At 37.5% G+C, this 22,149-nt stretch overlaps 1 protein-coding gene across 1 annotated transcript in view; it reads right to left on the bottom strand.

Moving 5' to 3' along the window:
- Positions 1 to 22,149, bottom strand: part of LOC144254166 (coiled-coil domain-containing protein 192-like) — a 183,380-nt gene that overhangs the window by 57,856 nt on the left and 103,375 nt on the right. The window contains exon 5 of the mRNA XM_077797159.1: positions 5,830 to 5,962. Within this exon, the coding sequence (XP_077653285.1) occupies positions 5,830 to 5,962 (133 nt within the window). The remainder of the gene's footprint in view (positions 1 to 5,829; positions 5,963 to 22,149) is intronic.

Consider the following 22,149-nt stretch of genomic DNA (forward strand, 5'->3'; position numbering starts at 1 on the left):
TCTGAGACATTCCTCTGATTAGAAGAGCTGAACGGCAACCTATAAACTGTTTAGTAAATGAATCAAATATGGAAAAATTGCACATTTGGGTAAAAGAGGATTCTAATTTATTTGGAAATATTTCATGAATTTGGTTGTTAGAATTGCAAACATCAGATCATAACTATAATAGAGAAGTAACTGTTAATTCAGATTAACATGACATATGAGTTATAATCAATGTTTTTTTTTTTTTTCGCCTTCTTGCAATTTGTTATAATAAGCCAGGCCTTCAAAATAGTTGACCATGATATCACTTGAGGGAGGCCAAAAGGGGTCTCTCTTTCCCAAATGGCTCACAGTCTTCTATTTTGGGGTCTAAAATTATACCACTAGAGATTTATTTCTTGGATGCTGAAGGCCTTTTGTTCATTGACAAGAAAACATTAGGTAGACTGGTAAAAGAAGTATCCGTGTTCAGTGGTAAAAGAAGGTTGCATTAGAACTATGGGTCAAGTAATTATTTCCTATTCTGGGGAATAAGAACCTTTTCTGGAACCATGCTGAAAAGACAGGGTGGTATTGTTAAAAACAACAACAACAACAACACAAAAATGGACCACTATTCAAAGCTGCCTTATTCCAATAAATGTAAAAATGAGCCCCTTCTATATGCTTGGAATTCTACCAAGTCAATATTTTATTTAAGCCCAATGTACTTTCTTTAAAATACACTTGACAGAGCTGGGTGTAGTGGCACATGCCTGTAAAACCCAGCAGCTCAGGAGGCTGAGACAGGAGGATCACAAGTTCAAAGCCAGCCTCAGCAACTTAGTGAAGCGCTAAGGAACTTAGTGAGAACCTGTCTCTAAATAAAAAATAAAAGGGCTGGGAATGTGGCTCAGTGGTTGAATGGCTTTGTGTTCAATCCCTGGTACAAAAAAAAAAAAAGCCATTACTTAAAAATAATACACTTCTTAGACATTAAAATATACAAGTGACAGGGTGGTTAGTCATTACATCTTAGAATTTGTTTTAATCACTGTTGGTTTGTTTATAATTGAGATTAAAATTCACATCTCAGAGTTCACAATTTTAATTGTTTAAAAGTGGTTTTCTGTATTAACAATGTTGGGCAACCATTACCATATCTAGTTCCAGGATATTTTCATCACCCCCAAATCTCCATTTCCTTAACACCTAGTTGCAACAGAAGCTTTGGTCTGGAAGAAGTTTGGAGGAGGAGAGGTAGATAGGATACTCAAGGGAGAGAAGGCTTGGGCCAAGTGCCTAAGAGTGAGCATCATGGTAAAAAAATACCCTTTAAAATATTGTTTAGAGTTAGCTCTGGCGTGATGGCAAAAAGATATCACCTGACTTTCTAAAGTATCTAGGAAAGTAATAGATTCTTAAAATTAATGGGGTAAGTTGTCTAGTGTTTAAAAGCACTCTTATGTCACTGAAGATCACTGAAGATCACTATTACAAGCTGCCCCTCTCCCCCAACCCAGAGCATGGTTGGCACTATTTGGACATTGAGTCGTAGGTGCATTTGCCCTGGGACATAACAGGGCTACCTGGGCCGTGTTGCCTTAATGGGAGTAAAACCAAGAGATGACTGAAGAGTTGACATGACTTTTATTAGGACAATGGAAACAGGCAAGTGGGGGCTAGATACTTTATTTGGTATATTAAAATATTATTTGGTCCATATTAAAAGAATTAAAAAATTAAAAGAGAACAAAATCCTGAGGGGTGTATTTCCTTAAATAGTAACTTGAAATCTATATTCTGATCAAAGATAGGAAGGAGATCGCACCAGAACAAGACTACTCATGCATCAACAGCAGGACTAGTAAAGCCTTTTTCTAAGTGACTTTGTTCTGCTAAACAAAAAGAAGCAGAATTAGTCCTGAAACTTAACATTAGTTTCCTGTGTACTGATATATATCAAAAGGTAGACTCCGACTTTAAAAAGAAGTGCAAGCTGGGTGTAGTGGCACATGCCTGTAATCCCAGCAGCTAGGGAGGCTGAGCCAGAAGGATTGCAAGTTCAAAGCCAGTCTCAGCAACTCAAGGAGGCTCTAAGCAACTAGTGAGAACCTGTTGCAAAAAAAAAAAAAGCTGTGTGGGTGGGAATGTGGCTCAGTAGTTAAGCGCCCCTGGGTTCAATCCCTGTTAACCCTCTGCAACCCTCCAAAAAGGAGTGCAATAGGTATTTCATTGATTTCTGCTAGTAAATAAAGCTGTAAACACTTCAGGTGCAGACTTTGGAAATGACAGGAGGAATCTCCCTTGAGTTGTGATTATTCACACAAAGTAAAATCAACAAACAACACTCAGGCTGTAAGTTTCCTGTTGCCTTAGTTTTATAATAAAGGTGTTTTTCTTCTCAGCTGAATTTTCCATGGATTTAAATAATTTATTTTCTTGGAAGTAATTTAAGCACATAACTAATTTACTGTGTTTATGTTTTTTAAAAACTGGCTAGCTGGCTCCTTTATCAATTTGAACATGAATATGCTTAAAAATATTCCTGATATTCTGAGACATTCCTCTGATTAGAAGAGCTGAACGGCAACCTATAAACTGTTTAGTAAATGAATCAAATATGGAAAAATTGCACATTTGGGTAAAAGAGGATTCTAATTTATTTGGAAATATTTCATGAATTTGGTTGTTAGAATTGCAAACATCAGATCATAACTATAATAGAGAAGTAACTGTTAATTCAGATTAACATGACATATGAGTTATAATCAATGTTTTTTTTTTTTTTTCGCCTTCTTGCAATTTGTTATAATAAGCCAGGCCTTCAAAATAGTTGACCATGATATCACTTGAGGGAGGCCAAAAGGGGTCTCTCTTTCCCAAATGGCTCACAGTCTTCTATTTTGGGGTCTAAAATTATACCACTAGAGATTTATTTCTTGGATGCTGAAGGCCTTTTGTTCATTGACAAGAAATTTACTTTTAAAGTGCTAGTTCCCTTGTGATGGGTGATTCATTACTATTACTTTTAGTTTTAACTTGTTGGTTAGCTGACCATGCATTGGAAACATGGCTTTCGTTTTTCTTCTTCTTGGTTATGGGATTTTTCTTCCTTTAAGGAAGTGGTTTTCTGCCATCCAGTTCTGTGCTTCTGGTGTGAGGGGCCACTCAGAACATTCTCTTTCCCACCCTTCTTTTTCTCTACCCTGCCACCCAGTGCGGGATGCATGACCAAAGCTTGTCCAACAATGTTCCCCATCCCTGATCACAAAATTTGGTTTCTATCCCAGGATGAATACCCAACCCTAGCCAAACAGAGTTCTTTCTTGTACTTTTCTAACTAGAGCTGGTGGGAAAATGTTTTCTTTCTTCTCTGGAAAAGAGGTGATAAGAAAGAAGTGCAGCCCATAGCTTTTTATAGTCATCTTTCTAGTCTCTTCCAACATCTAGCTTAACAGAATTAAGTCTCAGTGTAGAGACATGCAGAGATGAGTGACACACCATGTCCTGATGGTATCTGACACCCTGAATCTGCAGGACTCTGAAGCTAATAGCATGCCCTTTCTTGGTTTGCTTACTTGTGCCTATAAATCATCCTTTCTCCTTAAGCTATTATGACTGGGGCACCTGGCCTTTGCAAACAGAGTCTGAGAACCCAGAACAAACATTTTATAAAAGGACACAAAATAACTAAGGGAGAGATGGTGTTTTAGTTCCAGAAATATTTGTGTGTGGGTGAGCTGGCCTGTATTGTTCTAGGGTAAATAAGGGTTATTTACCTTAAGTGTTAGAGGCTTTATTTTGAAGTGAATTGAGAGGAAGGGCAAGGTGACCAAGGTGTCTGAGATGTCCAATTAATATCACTCTAGGGCCATAATGACCTTGATAATCTCTTGGACTATTGAATTCAAGGTGAGGTTGCACAGGGCTGACAGGAGAGTAAAAATGTGAAAAATATTTGATTTAAGATATTAGTACTCCTTGTCAGTGCAATGACTCAGTTTATCCATCAGTAAGAGAAGCAGCAATAGCTCCAAAAGGAAGGGCACCATTTTGATCCAATGGACCTTAGAATAACTGTTTAGATTTAATTTTATTTATGTCCATTTATAAGTATGTCATAACTACCCCCTTACTAGTAGTTTTGTTTTTAAATAAAAATACGGAGAAAAAAGTGATCTAAGAGATATGGGATTTATTATTTTCTGCCTCCCCCAAACCATTTACATGTTAGTATCATTTAAATTTTGACTTATTCAAATACCTGAGAGACCAAATGGCACTAGACAACGAATGATATTTTTGCCTAAATAAGTGTAATTAGAATTAGATGCCCTGCAATAATATTTTTTGCACCAAGTTTAACATGGAGTTGAGAAGTCAAAAGCTTCTCTCAAATAAGCTGGAGAACTACCTCCAATGTGTTCCATGATTGTCATCAGCTTCTCCCCAAGCAACCAATGGAAAATCTAGCCTGTGGATTCCTTAGATCTTTAAATGGGTAACATTTTCTAGTGGGTTTTTATTTGTTTAGGTTTCATGGTTGTAAAGGCAACATTATAAACTGCTTTTATATTGTTAAAAGAAAAAATTGAAAAGGAAAGAAAGAAAAAAAATTGACCTTTGGCAGGTGTTTCAAGGTGACAGTATTACATGCCATTTGAACCCTGGGAAAGTGCTATTGAAAATTGAAAATACAACAAGTTTGCATGTGAAGTTTCACCATGTGGTCAGGATTCTGGGAGTGTCCCCTTTCTGAAGCCACCACATCGCCTACTTCTTCCTCCTCCACTTGTTTCCAAGTTGCTCCTCTTTTTCCAGAATTATTTATGAGTAATAAAGGAAGCCAGAGTAAGAACAATGACATGTTCCTGGCTTTGCAAGAGTGGCACACTTCAAAGGAAGACATTTATTTTAGGGAACCAAGTCTTTGCAGGAGATCAACAGGCCGAAGCTAAGTTTGTTATTGCTGCTACATAGCAGACAAAACGTCTTCAGCCTATCAAAGCTGGAAACCTCCCCTGGTGTAGGAAAAGTCACTGCTTTGGTGCTGACTACTCAAGTATTGCCTGTCTGGGTCTAACCTGGGCAAGTTAATGAATATATCTGAGCCCCGACTTATTCTGGTGGAATCCATGAGTACACTTACCTCAGAAATTATTCTGAGAATTAAATAGATATTTATAATCTTGCTTAGCAAAATGCCTGGCACATAGTGTGAAATGTTAACTCCTATTATCAGTAATGACAACCTGAGTTTTTTCCCCTAATGTGTATTTATAGCCTCTTAGTAGAAGTAGTATTTTTTTAAAATTGAAACTAATGTTGCTATTCAAAAAAAAAAAAATTTAAACTATCCAGATTTCACCCTAACCAGCCTTCCCTGCTGGTTTTCTGCTTCATTTGTCTGCTGTTAAAAAAGACTCTCCCCCCTTCCTTGTGCTGTCTTAGTGTGCCAGCCTGTGCGCTCAGACAGGCTCCTGGCCCTACTCCAGAGCCCTGTTCCTCAAGGTGTCAGGTCTTCCTTCTTAGGCACTGCCCTTTCCTCACAGTCACCCAGCTCATCCAATGACACTTCACAGATCTATTTCAGGCCAGTTGTTCATTTTCAGAGACTTCCTCTTAATGAGCAGCTTTTTCATTCTCTGCCTCTCTAAAGTGAAAGCAAACCCAGCCCAGAGTTAGTAGCTCACGTGCCATCTCTGTTCATTCCTAACAGAGGTCAGGCCAGGCCAGTATGCTGCTGAGCCAGGACGCTGCCAGGCACAGTGGCCTTGCTTTTTGCTTGGTTGCCAATGAAACCATAGGCATCACCCAAGATGAGGGGCCAGGGTGCAATTGTCACGTGGTAATACTGACCTCTAGGGGCTGGCTTTCCTTCACAGAGCATCTTTATCTTCTCATTGAGTTCCATGATTGTGAAGGCAGCCTCTTGCTTAGCTGTTGCCAAATCAGTTTTTAGTTTTTTCATTTTCTTTTTGTGCTTTAGTTTCTTTAAAAAAAAAAAAAAGAGTTTCCATCACTAGAGACAGATGCATCAAAGGAATCAAAGAAACTAATGGTGTATGAACAAACATTGCCTTTGAAGCCCTGCTTAGATGAAATGCTCCCTGTTTATGTAGATTGAGTACTGCTTGAGGTCTGTGACACAAGGCACATATGCTACTGTCAGAATCTTTGAGTTCCCAGCAATAAAAGTCTACTCTCTACATTATGGGACCTTTCACCCTCTGGAAAGAGTTTTAATCTGGATCTGAGGATAGGTTGCTTATAATAGAGGCAATTAGAGAAGAACTTAAAGTTGCCAGTTAACATTTACCACTGAGGTGCTAATACCTAAAAGTATCAGGTTCCCCCTGCACCCAATCTGTCACAGACTCTTGTGAAATAACCAGAGCCTTGTTCTGAGTCATGTTTTCTGCAACAGTTGAATGTTATTTTTAAATAAACTCTAAAGCATATGGTGCTACTATGCAGTGATGGCGTTTCCTACGTTATCTGTACATGGAACATGGTTAAGGGTAAGAATTGTTTTTAAGCAGTAGAGGATAGGAAAGCCTTGCTCTAAAACTGATTTTTAAGTCCAAACCTTTGGGAGAACTACATTAAGAAGTGGTTATATAACCAAAGGATTCACCTTGAAATTTTATGACTAGAGAGCTCCTTTCATGGATTTCAAAGTAGGTTTAATTTGTCAAAGTTAGATTGATCTGCAACATTGGAGAAGCTGTCTGTTGTGACAAGTGTTGCATTTGTACATTTGTGTTGCTTTTGGGCAGCTGCCTTTTCACTGGGGACCTCACCTTGCCAAGTCTTTGTGGGCTGTTAATTAGCAAGTCCAGAGAATGAACAACGAACATTGCTTGTCAGACATAAATCTTGAGATAGAGAAAATAATGTTTTTCTCACTATAGAAGAGCGCTTCTTTCCTGGCCTCTGAACACAGAGTGCTCAGAAGGCAGATAATCACTCTTATATTAGAGAATAAAGCCAGTAAAATTGATTTGCAAAGGTGGAATTAGATAGACACAGACTTCACATTTTAAGGACAGGTTGTCGAGCTGGGGATGTAGCTGAGTGTCTGGCCTGTGTGAGGCCCTGGGTTCATCTTCAGCACCACACAAACAAGCACACACACAAACCGAAAAACCAAACCAAAACAAAAAGACAGGTTTTCCTCCAGACCCAACACAGGATGGTCAGGACTTCACTAAGTCTTAACTAATGCCATAAACAGGGTTAAAAGAGAATGTGTTCCTCAAAGGAATGGGGCTCAACTGAGGTTTTTGAAGGAAGTTGGAAGGGTAGAAGTTGACAGGGTTCACCCATATAGTCCAGGTTAGAAGTGCACTCACTAGCCATGACCCCAGTGGCAGGTCTTCCCAGAAGTTCTACAGTGATAGTTAGTGTCCCCATCCTCATTTCATCATGAAGCCAGCTGTTGAAACATCAGCTGATGAGGTCTCTTCTTCCAGACCACCAGGACCTTTGGGTTCCCCTCCTCTGAGTCTCTGGTTACTAAAAGCCTTCATAATTGGCCTTCCATGGCCATTAGTTCAAAGAGAGAGTAGGTTGATGAGGAAATATGCCTGGGCATTAATAGCTGTGCTTCGGATAGTAAATTATTAAATTCTCATGCTAATCCCTCTCTGATTAGCCTGTTCCTGAGGTCCTCATCCATCCCATGCCTGCAACTCTAAAAGCTATGAGACTCTGGCTGGTCATCAGTGATCTTCCCCGATGCAATTCTAAGAATATCAGACAATCAAGAATTTTACATCTTTCTTTTGTCTCTTAGATCTTGGGGACAGAAAGTGGGAAGAAGAACACAAAAATGAAAATTGAGGAAAGGGAGGGAATAAAATAAAGTATGGTAAAGGGGATTCAGAAGGGAACATGAACCAAACGTTTCAAAAAAGAATTGATAACAACGTGCATGTTGGTGTGTGAGGATAAAGTATTCTGCTGCAAACAAGTGATATTGAAATGTATAAAAATGTAGGGTGGGTTGATGGACAGACAGAGAAAGGTACAAATTTGAGAGATATTGAAGATAGTGCAATGTTCATTGTAGACTCTACTTGTTGAATATATGGGTGTTTGCTATAAAATCAACATATCTGCCTGCTTAAAGTTTTTCATAATAAGATATGGGATGGAGAGAAGAATTAAATTTACATCATCCCTTCTTTAATTCTTAATAGACGATATTCGTTTTCAAATCTTGTCATAAGTATTTATATGCAGGTAAAGTAGGCATTAATAGTAATTTTTTTTTAAAATGCAACTTTGGTGAGAATTGGTGGGATGTTACCAGGAACTGGCATGATGTCTATAACTAAGAAAAAGTCTTTGTTTCCATTTTGACAGGATGACTTGACAGAATTCAGGAACCCAGAGTACAGATACATTGCTTTACAATACCCATTGAGAATTTCAACTCTTTTTGTTTTATTGTTTTTGTTTTTTGGTGCTAGTGAATGAACTCATAGCCTCATGTATGCAAAACAAGCGTTCTACCACTCAGCTATACCTCCAGTCCTTCAACTTTTTATTTTAGAATTTTAACTTAAAAAAATATCAAATTTTCATGCTAGGCACGGTGGTGCACGCCTGTAATCCTAATTAGGGCTCCTGAGGCTGAGACAGGAGGATCTTGAGTTCAAAGCCAGCCTCAGCAATGGCAAAGCACTAAGCAACTCAGTGAGACCCTGTCACTAAATTAAAAAAAAAATACAAATTAAGATTGGGGATATGGCTCAGTAGTCGAGTACCCCTGAGTTCAATCCAAGGTATCTGCACCCCCCCACCAAAAAAAAAATCAAATTTTCAGACTACCTTTTTGACTTTTTAAAATGATACTTATGTGTTCTGTCTCCTCAAATTATATTTGTATGCTTGCCTTATGATCTAATAGGGAAACAACTTTTGGAGAAAACAGTACACCAGGCAGTCATGACAGTTGACTTCAGTTATCTAAGGGACTATTTAGGAGGAAAGGAAGTTGAGTCAAGCAGTGTTGTTCTAGAGATACCACAGAGAACAATAGGTAGAAAACAGGGGGAGAGAGGATTTTGGCACAACATGAGAACACAGTCTCCAAGAATCAGAGCCACAGCCATAACAAGACAGGATGGATCCTGGCAGAGACCTGCTGCTCTGGAATGGTCAAGCAGAGGACACTAATGTACATCTCAGGCAAGCCCAGAGTAACCTCTGGACCTGGAGTGAAGAGGTGGTTGGAAGTTGGCTCAACCCCAATTCTTCTACTTCTGTCTTCCACGAGGCCCTCAAGGGGCACAGCACACATGTGAATGGAAACTTCTGCCTTCAAAGCCTTGACGGTTGGTACAGTTGTCAGGGATACTTTAAAGATAATTCCGGTATTTATGAGAAATTGGATAAGAAGGCCTGTGGGTCTCTTACTATTCAAGAATAATGTGACTCAGAATACACAGAATTTATTATTTAGCTATAGGAAAAGGAGGGGTCAGAAAATTAAATTTAAATAAAAAATTTAATAAGAGGACCTAGATGTGGTTGCCTAATGTTTGTTTCTGTGAGGACCTTTTGATTGTTCAGATATTTTTTTAAGAAATGGTTTAATATTTTGCTTTTTAAAAAAAATTTCTTTTTCTTCTCTAGACAGAATGCTGTGTGCTATTAATTCATAGTCTTTACCAAGCCCTTTGGGCAGTTCAAAAAATTCAATTTGCCAACATGTTTTTTATTAGTCATAGACATCAAATGATTTCAGCAATGATAATATTTTCCTTTGCTATTTTGGCGTTCACTAGCCAGGCAACCCAAGTGTACTGGAACCTAATGGATTCTGTTATGGTCTCCTTAGTAACTAGGGACTCTCTTCAGTGATTACCAAGAGGATAGGAAGGCATTGTAGCTTGGAGGCAAATTCCTATTATCTTGTTTTTTTTTCCTACTTCTCCTACAGGGTAGAAAGAGGGAGGAAATCATGTATTTATGTAATGTTTTGAAAAGGAAATATTTATCAGTATCATATTGCTGAATGGCTTACATTATACTAAGTCAATGAGAATCAGAAATAATCAGGGAGCTATTTATAGAAGAGTTTCAATGCAGAATTGCCAGCACTGTCTAACATTTCTGGGTATTTCCACACACTTTGACTCATGGCTTTGGATTATGAAGTTGAGCTTTGTCACTTACTGGCCATGAGAAATTGGGTCAGGCTGACATCTCCAGCTTTAGAGTCCATTTCATAGGGTATTTGGGGGCTCAAATGATACAACATATAAATGATAACACCCAGTGCTACGCTTAACGATATAATAAAGTCTTTCTATTTTTGTCATCATTCCTTGAATCACAAAAAAGGAGAACTTCAACCCTTCATCAAAACATGTATATTTCCTGAAGGTGTTTTTATCACACTTTACAGAAAATAGAATTTGTACTTATTGAAAGAAAAACTTTGGTCTTCTTTTTTTTTTTTTTTTTCCAAGATAAGTTTTCTGCATGATTGCGTTGACTGCCTTCCCATTTTGTATGGGAAGACAAAACTTAATGTCCTGAAAACAGACATGCAAATAGCCTTGATCCAATCTTCTGCCAGAGGTGGCCTGATGCCTAGGTGAAGTAGGTGGCTGGCTACAGGGAGAGATGGAGCACTTCAAGGCTCAAGCTCTGTTCCCCATGGCAGCTTTCTTGTGTCTACAAGGTCAGAGTTGTTTTCACACTTTTATGATTTCAAGCCAGAATGTCCCCCCAAAGGTTCATGTGTTCAAAGTATGGTCTCAAAATGCAGCAAGCTTCAATGTGTGAATTTGGTGTTAATATACCTTATATATAATCAGAGATATGATAAATTATTGTATAATGGTGTATTAAGAATTGCAATGCAAAAAACTAATTAATTCATTAATTTAAAAAAATAAAAATTAAAAATAAAACCTAAAAAAATGCAGCGAGCTTCAGAAGTGGGGCTTTTAAGGCATTGGATAATAAAGAATCTGACCTCATCAGTGGATTAACCCATTAATAGCTGAATGAACTACTGGGAGGTGGTACTTAAGTGAAGGAAGTAGGTAGCATGCCCTGGAAGGTTTCATCTTCTCTTACCCTCCAGTCTCTCTGCCTCCTGGCTGCATGAGCTGAGCAGCTTTCCTCTCCCATGATGTTTCTGCCCTGGAAATAGCTGACCATGGGCTGAAATTCTGAAACTATGAGTCGGAATCAATTTTTCTTCTTATAAGTTGGTCTTGTCAGGTATTCTGGTCCCAGTGATGAAAATATATTTAATACAACCACATTATCTGAAATATCACCAGTCTATCCCACTTTCTTTGCTTTGCATATATGATAAAGATAAAAGTTTTCACTCCAGAGGACCACTGATAAAATGTTCCCAACCAGGATGTATGAGAGAATTTGATTTGAATACAGAAGATAAAGTTAGGTTTCTCTTTTCATTCTTCTTCTAACAGTCATCATAATGAAGTTAACAAAGGTACACCATTTGGCTTAAAAATCAATTTCACATCTCCTACTTTTGTCTTTCTTTCTTTCTTTCTTTCTTTCTTTCTTTCTTTCTTTCTTTCTTTCTTTCTTTCTTTCTTTCTTTCTTTCTTTCCTTTCTCCTTCTTCTTCTTCTTCTTCTTTCTTCTTTCTTCTTCTTCCTCATAGTGCCCTCACAGAATGTTTTAAGAGTCCAGGGATGTCAAATATATGCCATTTATGTTCCTTTCCAGTCCCTGCCAGCCTTTGATTTAGGGACTCTTCCACATGGGTATTGCACACCTGGCTTTATAGTCCTTAAACTACATTTCCAGTGGGCACTGCTTGTTGATAAAATCCAACTGTAATTAAAATTGTATTTTTCTATACAGATGAAACAGTTGAGCCACCAAGAGATCTATTGGACCCAATCCTGGTCATGCAGTGTTACTCAAATGGACTTGACCCAAGGTCTTCGCTTACTTTTCTTTTCAACACTCACATGAAGCCTCACTAACCAACAGCACCATTAATTTTCTAAGTTACTGAAAAGTAACCTAGAGAGGCAATAGAGCAGCCTTGGCTATAAAGGTGTAGCTTTGAAGTGCAATTGTGTCACATTTATAGCATGGGTTGCTCTAAAGAGCCTAGGAAATAAAGGAAGACTTGATACACCCAGATAAGAGCAATCTGGGCTAGGTGTTGTTCATTTCCTCAGAAAATCTTAAGTTGATTCTGGCAATTGTTAGCTTCTTTTGAGTCATCTGACATGACAAAGAATGGATCAAATGAGACTTTTCTACAGAATGCCTTGAATGAAAAATGATCACAACTGCAAAATGTAGCTTAAGATTTATCTCATCTGGTACAGTCTTAGGGAACTAGGTTGATGCAAAAAACTCTCAGGGCTCATCAAAACCTTGACTGAGTGCCGGTTCCATATGATCACTGGTAGACAGATGATGATTAATGGATAAGATAATCAGACCTTGGAAATAAAAGCTGAAGTTTTTCAGTTCTTTAGTAGTCTTCCCATGTGAGTATCAACTCACATTAATTTGTGTTAAAAATGCTATAGAAATGCATTTTAATCATATCCCACACTCAAGAGTTTTCTGTTAAGAAGAAAATAAAAGCCCAGTAATTAAACAAACAACTCACTACAAGAAAGAATTTGCCTATAGTCAGAACCAAATCTCAGTTTCTTTCCTCTGTTGTATAAATTATTATTAGAGACAGAAGTGAAATTTCCCAGTCAGTATTCTGGTTTCTAGAATGCTAGTCTAAGTGTTTATTTAAGAAAAAATTACAAATTAACTCAAAATAATGAGATAACATAATATTTGGAGTGAATTTCAATGATAAACAGTTCTAATAATACACTTGTCTTAAAAATAGGATGTTCTGCCCTAAAGACATTAAACTCCACTTCCCTTAATGTGGCATAGAGCCCATTATTGGGAGAGAATAACTCCAGAGAGAAGTTAATATCTATTGACCATTTAAGTCTATGAACTTTATGTGTGTTAGTTCGTTTCAGTTTCATAGCAAACCAATGAATTAGGACCCTTATAATCCCATTTTTAGATGCAAATACTGAGACACAGAAGGATTTGAGTAACTTTTCTAGAGCAAAATGGTGAACCATAGTTCAAATGCATGCAACTTGTCTCCTGATGGTGATGTCCATCACTGTGGATAGATGCCTCAGAATCATACCCAGTGTTCACATTGCAGAAGTTGCATTAAAGGACATTTCAGACTCTACAAAGCCATTTCTAATGCAAGTGCAGTGATGAATAACTTATGACTGTGAAATCTTGAAGCCAAGGACTTGACTGCTCAGAAAGAATTGTTAAATCAGTTGGAATCATCAAATCTTAGATGATACAGAATTGGATGCACTCTTAGAGTCCAAATTGTCCAGACCTGGTATCTTAGAACTGCAGAAGGAAAAGCAGAGAAAAATGATTTGTCACAGCTAATAAAGCTGCAGGAAGCAGGACTCAGAGCCAGGTTTTCTGACTCCTCGTCTCAATGAGAAAAGGGACTGAGAGGTGATTTGATCACTGTGATGGTAAAATGAGGCAAATTATTCATAGTGCTTTCCCCTTGACCCTCTCCAGTTTGATTGGCTTTATCTCCAGGATGAGAGAAATGGAAGAACATCCTCATATTATGTTTCTCTGTGGCCATAACAGCTGAAGGTGAGTAGATGTGATCATTTGTGCATGATATTTTGCATGCACAAATATGCCACGATGAAACCCATTATTCTGTATAATTAAAATACAAAAGAGGTAAAAAAAACTAATGGAATGGTTCTATGACTAAAACCCAGACTACTGTCTAAGATCCCTCAAATCTAAGGCCCCAGGATTAGAATGCAGGACTTTAGGCAGGTAGGCTTCCCTGAAAGCCATCTTTACAGACTAGTAGGATAGGACTCTGTCACTCTCTATAATACATACTAGGGTTACACATGATAAAAGAAAAGTCTTGCTAGCTTGAAAGAAATACACTGGGGACTGGGGATATAACTCATGGTAGAGCACGTGCCTAACATGGGGAAGGATCTGGGTTTGATCCCCAGAACTGGGGGATAAAAGAAAAAAGAAGGAAGAAAAAAAAAAAGAAAATAAGCTGGATCATTGAGCAGCTTTCATAAAACATTATGGTACACACTATATTCTAATGTCAAAACAACCTCAGTTCTGAGATTAAGGAGACTCCCTTTGTATGTTCCTTCCTTTGTGTAACATGCATCTTTCTCACCCAGTAGGCTGACAATTGGGATTTTTGAGAAAGAAAGAAGTTATAGTGCAATAAATATGTTTTTATATTACTGAGTCCAGCAAAGAACAAAACCTAGCGCTCAAGGAGATCATGTGCATACACAACGTAGGCAGTGCCTGCTCAAGCCAAGTCCACTTCTTGGTTTTCCATCTCAAATCACACCCTGAGAACAGAGTTAAGTGTGTTTTCACACCTAACAGAGTCTGATAAAAAGCTGTTTTCCAGTCCAATTCTCCCTGGGGACAGAGAGTGCCCAAAGGGCCAAAGCTGTATAAGAAGCAATTTTAGTTTCTCAGCCCCACCTCTACAGGTGCTGGTATCATTAGCAAACAGCCATAAGAAGGGATGTGGGCGGAAAAGAACAGAAAGGAGAGAGGACAGAATCGACAAGTGGTGAAAAGATTTCCATATCTGCCTTGTGAAAGGGATGCTAAACCCTTGTGATACGATTACAAAAACAATGAAGAACTTTTCTCAGCAGATACTGTTTGGGCAGATATTGTTTTTGCTTGTGCCCAGTGCTCTCTTTGAATTTGAACAAGGCTGCCTTCAAGATGATAATCAGCAACTATCGGCCATCTGTGACTTATCTTGAATCATAAAGCAAAGGCGTGTGTTCAAGACTGGAAAATAGAGATTCTAAGCACCAAGGTGTGCTTAAAATACCTTTAGGCATTTTTTGGTGTAGTAAATACAACCTAATTAAATTAATCTTTCCGAAAAATATTCTTCTCCTTTAGAGACTCTGTTCTGCCTTGAGAATGGTGAAATAACAGGGGGTTTGGGCTCAGTGAATACAAGAGCAGACCTTAAAACTAGTCAGGATGACAAAGAAACCCAAGTAGATAAAGAAAAATTATCATAAAAGGAGAAATGATGCTCATGAAGCATGAAATAGCTTTGTATGTTGTATAAGAGAAATTACAGGAAGCAGCAAAGTGGCAAGTTTTCTGCGATGTGTATTATTTTCCCATGAAATGCAAAGTTTAAAAAAATTGCTTTTTTAAACTGCAGAGTTGAAGCAATTTTAAAGAAGAACTTTTAGGTTTAAAGTAAAATGGACCAGAGCTCATGTGAAAATGAATTTCCTATGTTAAAGATAAGAGTATGTTTGAGTGTTTTAAAAATGGCAGAGTGGCATGATATTAGTAGTGGCATGATAATAGTGGCTATTATTTTAGAATTTAGATTCTTTGTAAGTAGTGCTTTGAGATATTAATTTATTCTTGGCAATGGATAATCTGAGCATCGATATTATTTTATACTAATATCTGTAAGTTGAGTACTATATAGCTGCAATTACATGAGTAGTTAGTTCATCAGTCATTTAATTTTTCAATTGCTTAATCTGGTATATGTCTCAAAACAAAAGTAGTTTCACAGCAGGTAAGAATCTCAAATTAATTAAAAATTAAAGATCTCCCATCAGTTTCATCACAAGCAATGTTTGACATTTAATTTGACTAAGGACATTTTAATGCATATGGAGAAATTATCAGAGATTAAAGCATAAAACTTGGCTCCTAGCTCAAGCTACAGTTTTTCTTTTTGAGTCTTTTAGTTGAAAGGGAGTATTCACTTGAATGGTAAACTAACCAAGTGGTTAGAATAAGTTGGTAAAGCAGGTGTTTTTTCCCTTGGTTAAGTCACAACCATGAAGCATTACTGAGGAGCATAGTCTGCATGTGCTGAGACCAATGGCTTTTATCAAGAAGAACCTCAGATGGTATTCAACAACTTGGTTATGATTGCTACCCTGAGGGTACTCATTTCTTTTCTTTTTTTTTAGAGAGAGAGAGAGAGAGAGAGAGAGAGAGAGAGAGAGAGAGAGAGAGAGAGAATTTTAATATTTAATATTTATTTTTTAGTTTTTGGCGGACACAACATCTTTGTTTGTATGTGGTGCTGAGGATCGAACCTGGGCCTCACGCATACCAGGCGAGCGCACTACCGCTTGAGCCACATCCCCAGCCCTCTCATTTCTTGATTTTACTTTTCTTGGTTCCATTTCACTTGTCCACTGTAAAAAAGGGGACACCAAACTATAAAGAAGACTCAGAGGGAAGAGCAAGTGCCACTAAAGCTCTGTCTTGTCCTTTAGTTAGAGAAACCAAAATTTTCAGAGTGCTGTAGGTACAAAGCAAAGAAAGGAGTTTATTTTCAAATGAATTACACACATATAATGTTGGCAAATACAGATTTAGCCCAATGTTTAAAGCGGACCCACCTTAAAATTCATTTCCCCAAGAGATGCAAGACAAAGTTCCTTTGGGAGTCTCCTCACAAAACATTCCCCCTCCTTAGTTTTACTGATAGTCGTGCTATTTTATGAATGTGTATTGAATGTGAATTATGTGATAAATGACATTTTATCTATTATTGGTGACAGTGTCATCTGTGCTTAGTCAATAAGAAAACCCCCAATGCTGAAACAAAATCACCCCTCGCTTCTGTTAGCTAAAACCTTATAATTGGACAATTATTTACTTAATTTTTACATCCAGTTTTTCTGAGGCTCTTTTCTTGACCACTGGTGCTATCTAGATCCTAAACTTTTAAACGTGATGGAAAAGCTAGTGCAGTGGGCATACTGTCCTCGCTATTCAGAAGACTGAGTAAAGTAGTAGAATTGCTCGAGTCCAGGGGTTCAGGGCCAACTGGGGCAACCTAGTGAGACCCATTCTCTTAAAAAATGAAAAAAGATCTTAAAAAGGTGATGGAAGAAATAGTAGTGGTTTGTCACACCTGAAAACATCTTTTACTGAAATGTTTCTGTCCTGCTTTGTGGACATAGGTTAGCACTGGGAAAAAGGTCTAAACATTAAGCAATATTGGCAACCTAAATTTGTATTCCTCTTATTCAACATTACAGCTGTGACTTTAGTTACATTTGTATTTTTGGCTTTTATCTTTTTCCACTATTCTGAGAAGTTCATTTGTTCATGCCATGAAGCCAAATTTCACAGGTGGAGAGATGAGAATATTGGGATTTATATTTGGCTATGTTTTAATAGTGCTTAGAGCAGAAGTTACTTTCAGCCTCTGATGTTGAATGTGAATGGGTTATATGAATGCCAGGTGGGTTGCAAAGCATAACCCAATAAAAGAAGTATTTGGCACTTGTAAATAGCATGCCGAGAATCAGAGGGGGAGGGAAAGGTGTGGTGGTGGTGTGAACTTTTGCTTTGGAGGTATTAGCAAGTTTCAGGTTGCATATTTTAACAAGTCTTAACAAATATCCTTGTCAGAAAACAAGTCATCAAATACAGATTATTCTTGGATTTGTTGAATTTCAGGGGTCTGCCTCTTCTCTCCCTATGTAAGTGCCTTCTCTAATTATATTACAGATGCAGCACTGAAAAGATAGTACAGGAATCTGAACTACAAACAGGGATCTTCAAGGAGATCTTGAAGTCCTGCCTGGTAGACATCTGTGCCTGTTTACAGCAACACACCCTCTTTTCAGATATGCAAGGATTACAGGGAGGGAGTGGAACATGTGGCCTTGGCTAAAGAACACTTGCCTCATGTCTCACTAGTGACTTGTGTCACAATTTCCCAGACTCTTGAGATTGTAAGATTTAGGGATAAACATATGAGTTGAATTAATAAGAGGCTGAGAATTTCCCAACTTAGACCAATGATGAGCTCCTTATTTTGCTCCTGACCCAGAAAACCCATAGGAGCCATATTTGATCAGTTCTAATTTGGACTTGAACTTCCAGGTCATCCTTTGTAATAGTAGGAGCAACACTAGCCTGACAGAAAACCATCTAGATATGGAAAAGTCCAGTTGCCAAAAATACATCTTGGGACACCCAGGACTAAATCTGATCTTTTCTAGATAAGAGCAAGACTGACCCAGGGCTAACCAAGCTTCTAGGAAGCTAAAGCTCAGCAGATACACAATAAATAAATATTTTGATTTTGTAAGAGAATGCACAAGTTTCCCAGCAACTTAGGAGGCTTAGGCAGGAGGATTGTGAGTTTGAGGTCAGTCTTGGCAATTTAGTGAGACCCTGTCTCAAAGTTAAAAAAAAAAAAAAAAAGGGATGGGGCATAGTTCAATGGTATTGTATTTGCCTAGTATGCTCAAGGCCCTTGATGTCCCCAGTATTGCTAAACAAACAAACAAATACATACATACATACATACATAGATGAAAATATGCCCCCTAATTTTGCTCAAATATTATGTGAGTTCTACTTCTAATTGAATCCTATAGTGCCTTATCTAAACTGGCAATGTCAATTATTCTGAGTCACAAGGTATTTAGTTTTTCAACCTGAAGGCATAACAAAAAATTTACAGTCTTAATTATTTCTAAGTGTATAATTTAGTGGTGCTAAATATAGGTACTTTTGCCATTAATTTCTATAATTCTTTCATCTTGGAAAACGGAGACACTATACCCATGAGATAACAACTTTCCTTTCTTCCCTCCTTTTAGATCCTGGCAACAATTCTACTTTGTGTTTCTATGACGGATTTGACTATTGTAGGTACCTCATGTAAGTGGAATCATATAGTATTTGTCTTTTTGATTGACTTACTTCACTCCGCATAATGAGCTCATCTGTGTTTCAGCATGTGTTAGAATTTCCCTGCCTTTTTAATGATAAATAACATCGTATGATGGGTACAGACTGCATTTTGCTCACACACTTATCCACTATTGGGCATTTGGGTTGTTTCCATTTCTTGACTATTGTGTGGAAGATATTTCTGGTTTGGGTGGTGCTGGGGATTGAACCAATGTCTCATGCACGCTAGGCAAACGCTCACCACTGAGATACACCCGGAATCCCAAAGCTATTTCTTGAAATGGTGATCATGGTAGTACACTAATTACAATATTTTCCCTTTCTAGGGGAAGTGAAACTTTTCATCTTTCAGTTATATATTTTACCCTCATTCCCCCCAAAATTTATTTATTTTTTGTTGTCAACCAGCACAGTGGTCCCAAAATGAGAAGTATTTAGAAGGTATCTCATATCTGATTACATGATTCTGGTAAAATATTTTTGCATTGATATACAACAATTTTACATATCTGTGGAATATGGTATGAAGACTTGATATATGCATAAGGATCAAATCTGGTAATTTGCATTTCCGTATCCTTACTATCACTTCTTGTGTTAGGAACTTTTTTCCCCTGATTTTATCAAATATTCTTTAATTTCATCAACAATATGAAGTATGGTAAAAGAGGCACATAATAGTTTTTTGCAGTACTGTGTTAGGAACTTTTAAATTTCTCTCTTCTAATTCTTTATTAATAACATAATAAGTTGCTGTGAACTAGAGTTAACCTACCATGCTGTAGAACATTAGAAACTATTTCTCCTTCAGTAGTTGGTTACCCATTACCCAGCGTCCCTCTGTCCTCCCTCCCCTTCCTAACCACTAGTGACTTCTGAAATCAATATTTTTAGCTTCCACATAACACTGAGAACATTAGTATTTGTCTTTGTGCCTGGTTTATTTCACTTAATGTCCTCCGGGTTTATGCATGTTGCCACAAATGGCAGGATTCATTCTTTTTAATAGCTGAATAATATTTCATTGTATGTATTTATCACATTTTTTTCACCCTTTCTCCTGTTTGTAGACACTTTGGTTGATTGCATATTTTGGCTATTGTGAATAATCCTGCAATAATCTTGAAAGTACAGATATTACTGATATGATGATTTCATTTCTTTTGGATGTTACCCAACATGTAATTGCTATACCATGGAGTAATTCTATTTCTAGTTTTTTTTTTTTGGGGGGGGAGTGGCCCTCCATACTATTTTCCATAGTGGCTATACTAACTTACATTCCCACCAACGGTATACAAGAGTTCCCTTCCTCTGTTTCCTCACCAGCATTTGTTATATTATTTATCATAGCTATTCTAATTCAGGTGAGATGATATCTTATTGTGATTTTTGATTTGCATTTCCCTGATGATTAGTGACATTGAACATTTTTTATATGCTTTTGGCCATTTGTTTATCTTCTTTGGGAAACATATATTCAGATCATTTGCCTGTTTTTTCAAATAGGATTATTTGTTCTTTTCCTTTGTTTTGTTTTTGCTGTTGAGTTTTGAGTTCTTTGTATGTTCTGACAATCTGACTCAACCAGAATTTAGGGATTTGGTGCATAGGACTTTAATCTGTTTTTAAGCTTTCTGGTTGGACTGTAGAGGTGAGCTAGAGGAGTACCTAGAGACAAGAAGATCCTGGCTACAAAGGCTGAATGAATATTCTTGTGGAAGTGAATGGGTTGTACAGATGATGGCACTTAGGAAGCATGAGGGTATGCTTGGGAAGTAGGGACAACTCCAGAGAGTTGTATGGGGAGGTTTCCATGTGGACTTGGTCCATGTGACATGTCTGCCACTTTTCTGCAGGTGGCCACTTTTCAGCTGTAGAGAGAAAGGGATCATTTGAAACAAATTAATTTCAAATTTTGGAAATCATGAACATAGCAGTGCAGTGAAGAGATTTATGGTGTATATCACCTTCTTAGTGTAAAGATGAAGAGATAACAATTGAACTACCAAACTGCACCCAATCACTCAAAGCTCCAGCATTGCTCAGTCCTTCCTATTCTTATTTCCCACCCACAATTCCCTTGAACACTCCTTGCATGTCAAAACAGCTAAGGAAAATTCCCATGCCTGTTTTCATACTCAATGCATTGTTCAAAGTTAGTTCGATGACTTTTACAAGCTTCAAAGAAATCTAGCAGGAAAATTCTTAGTCTTTTTACTAACTCCATCAAAACAGAGTAATTTGAGGTGAGTGTCTTCACATTTGCTTTTCTTCAGATGCCAAATGAAATTTTTAAAAGTGCCTTAGAGCTGAATGTGGTGGTGCATGCCTGTAATCCCAGGGACTCAGAAAGCTGAGGCAGGAGGATTGCAAATTTGAGACGAGCCTCTATTATTTTTCTCAATAACACTTTACTTTTTATTGCTATTTTCTGATAGACTAAATGAGGAAAAGCCTATAAATTATATAAGGAAAATTCTACTACAAGAGTTATTTAACATGGGAGATCTAACTGGACATTTAACAATAGTTAAAACCTTTCCAAAGAACTGATTCCCTTTTCCAAGCACATAATCTAGTGAAAAACTTTTTAGCCTAAGATTTGCATATTTTTCTCACCCAGTTAAGCTTTCTAAAGCAGATAAAATTTCAAGATAGAATATAGCTCATTGGAAAGAGCTAGATTTCTTGAGATTCTTAATAATTTATTTCGGTTCAACAAATATTTATTGAGTATGTACTATGTGCCAAACTCTAAGTCAGATACTGAGTTTAAAGGAAAAAAAAACTTCCTTTGGAAACTTTTGTCTTATGAGACATAATGTTTTATGACAGGGTCTGTATATGGTATTTGGGGAGGAGAGAGGTGAGGCACTTTGCCCTGCCCGTAGTTCAAGGAAGAACTCCACTTCACTTTGAACACTTAAGGTTCAAAGAATTTTAAAAGCATGAATTAATTCATCCACATGTAAATCCTAATGTGGTTTAAAAAATACCATTTGGCATCTGGAGAAAAGCAAACATGAAGGTACTTACCTCAGATTACTGCTTTGATAGAATAGGAAAAAGACTTAGAATTTCCTTACCAGATTTCTTTGAAGCTTATTAAAGTCATTGAACTAACTTTGAACAATTCGTTGAATGTGAAAACAGGTATGGGACTTTTCCTTAGTTGTTTTGACCTGAAAGGAGTTTCAAGAAATTTGTGGGTGGGACATAAGAAACTCAGAAGGACTGAGGTGTTTTTCTCTAATGTCTCTTAGAGGAGATGTTTCACAAACTGAGTTTGAAACATGAATAAACTCTCAGGTTAGGAAGAATGGGATATGAGGAGAAAGTCATTCTAATATGAGTGAGTTTG

Source organism: Urocitellus parryii, chromosome 1 (genome assembly GCF_045843805.1).
Source record: "Urocitellus parryii isolate mUroPar1 chromosome 1, mUroPar1.hap1, whole genome shotgun sequence".
NCBI classification, from domain to species: domain Eukaryota; kingdom Metazoa; phylum Chordata; class Mammalia; order Rodentia; family Sciuridae; genus Urocitellus; species Urocitellus parryii.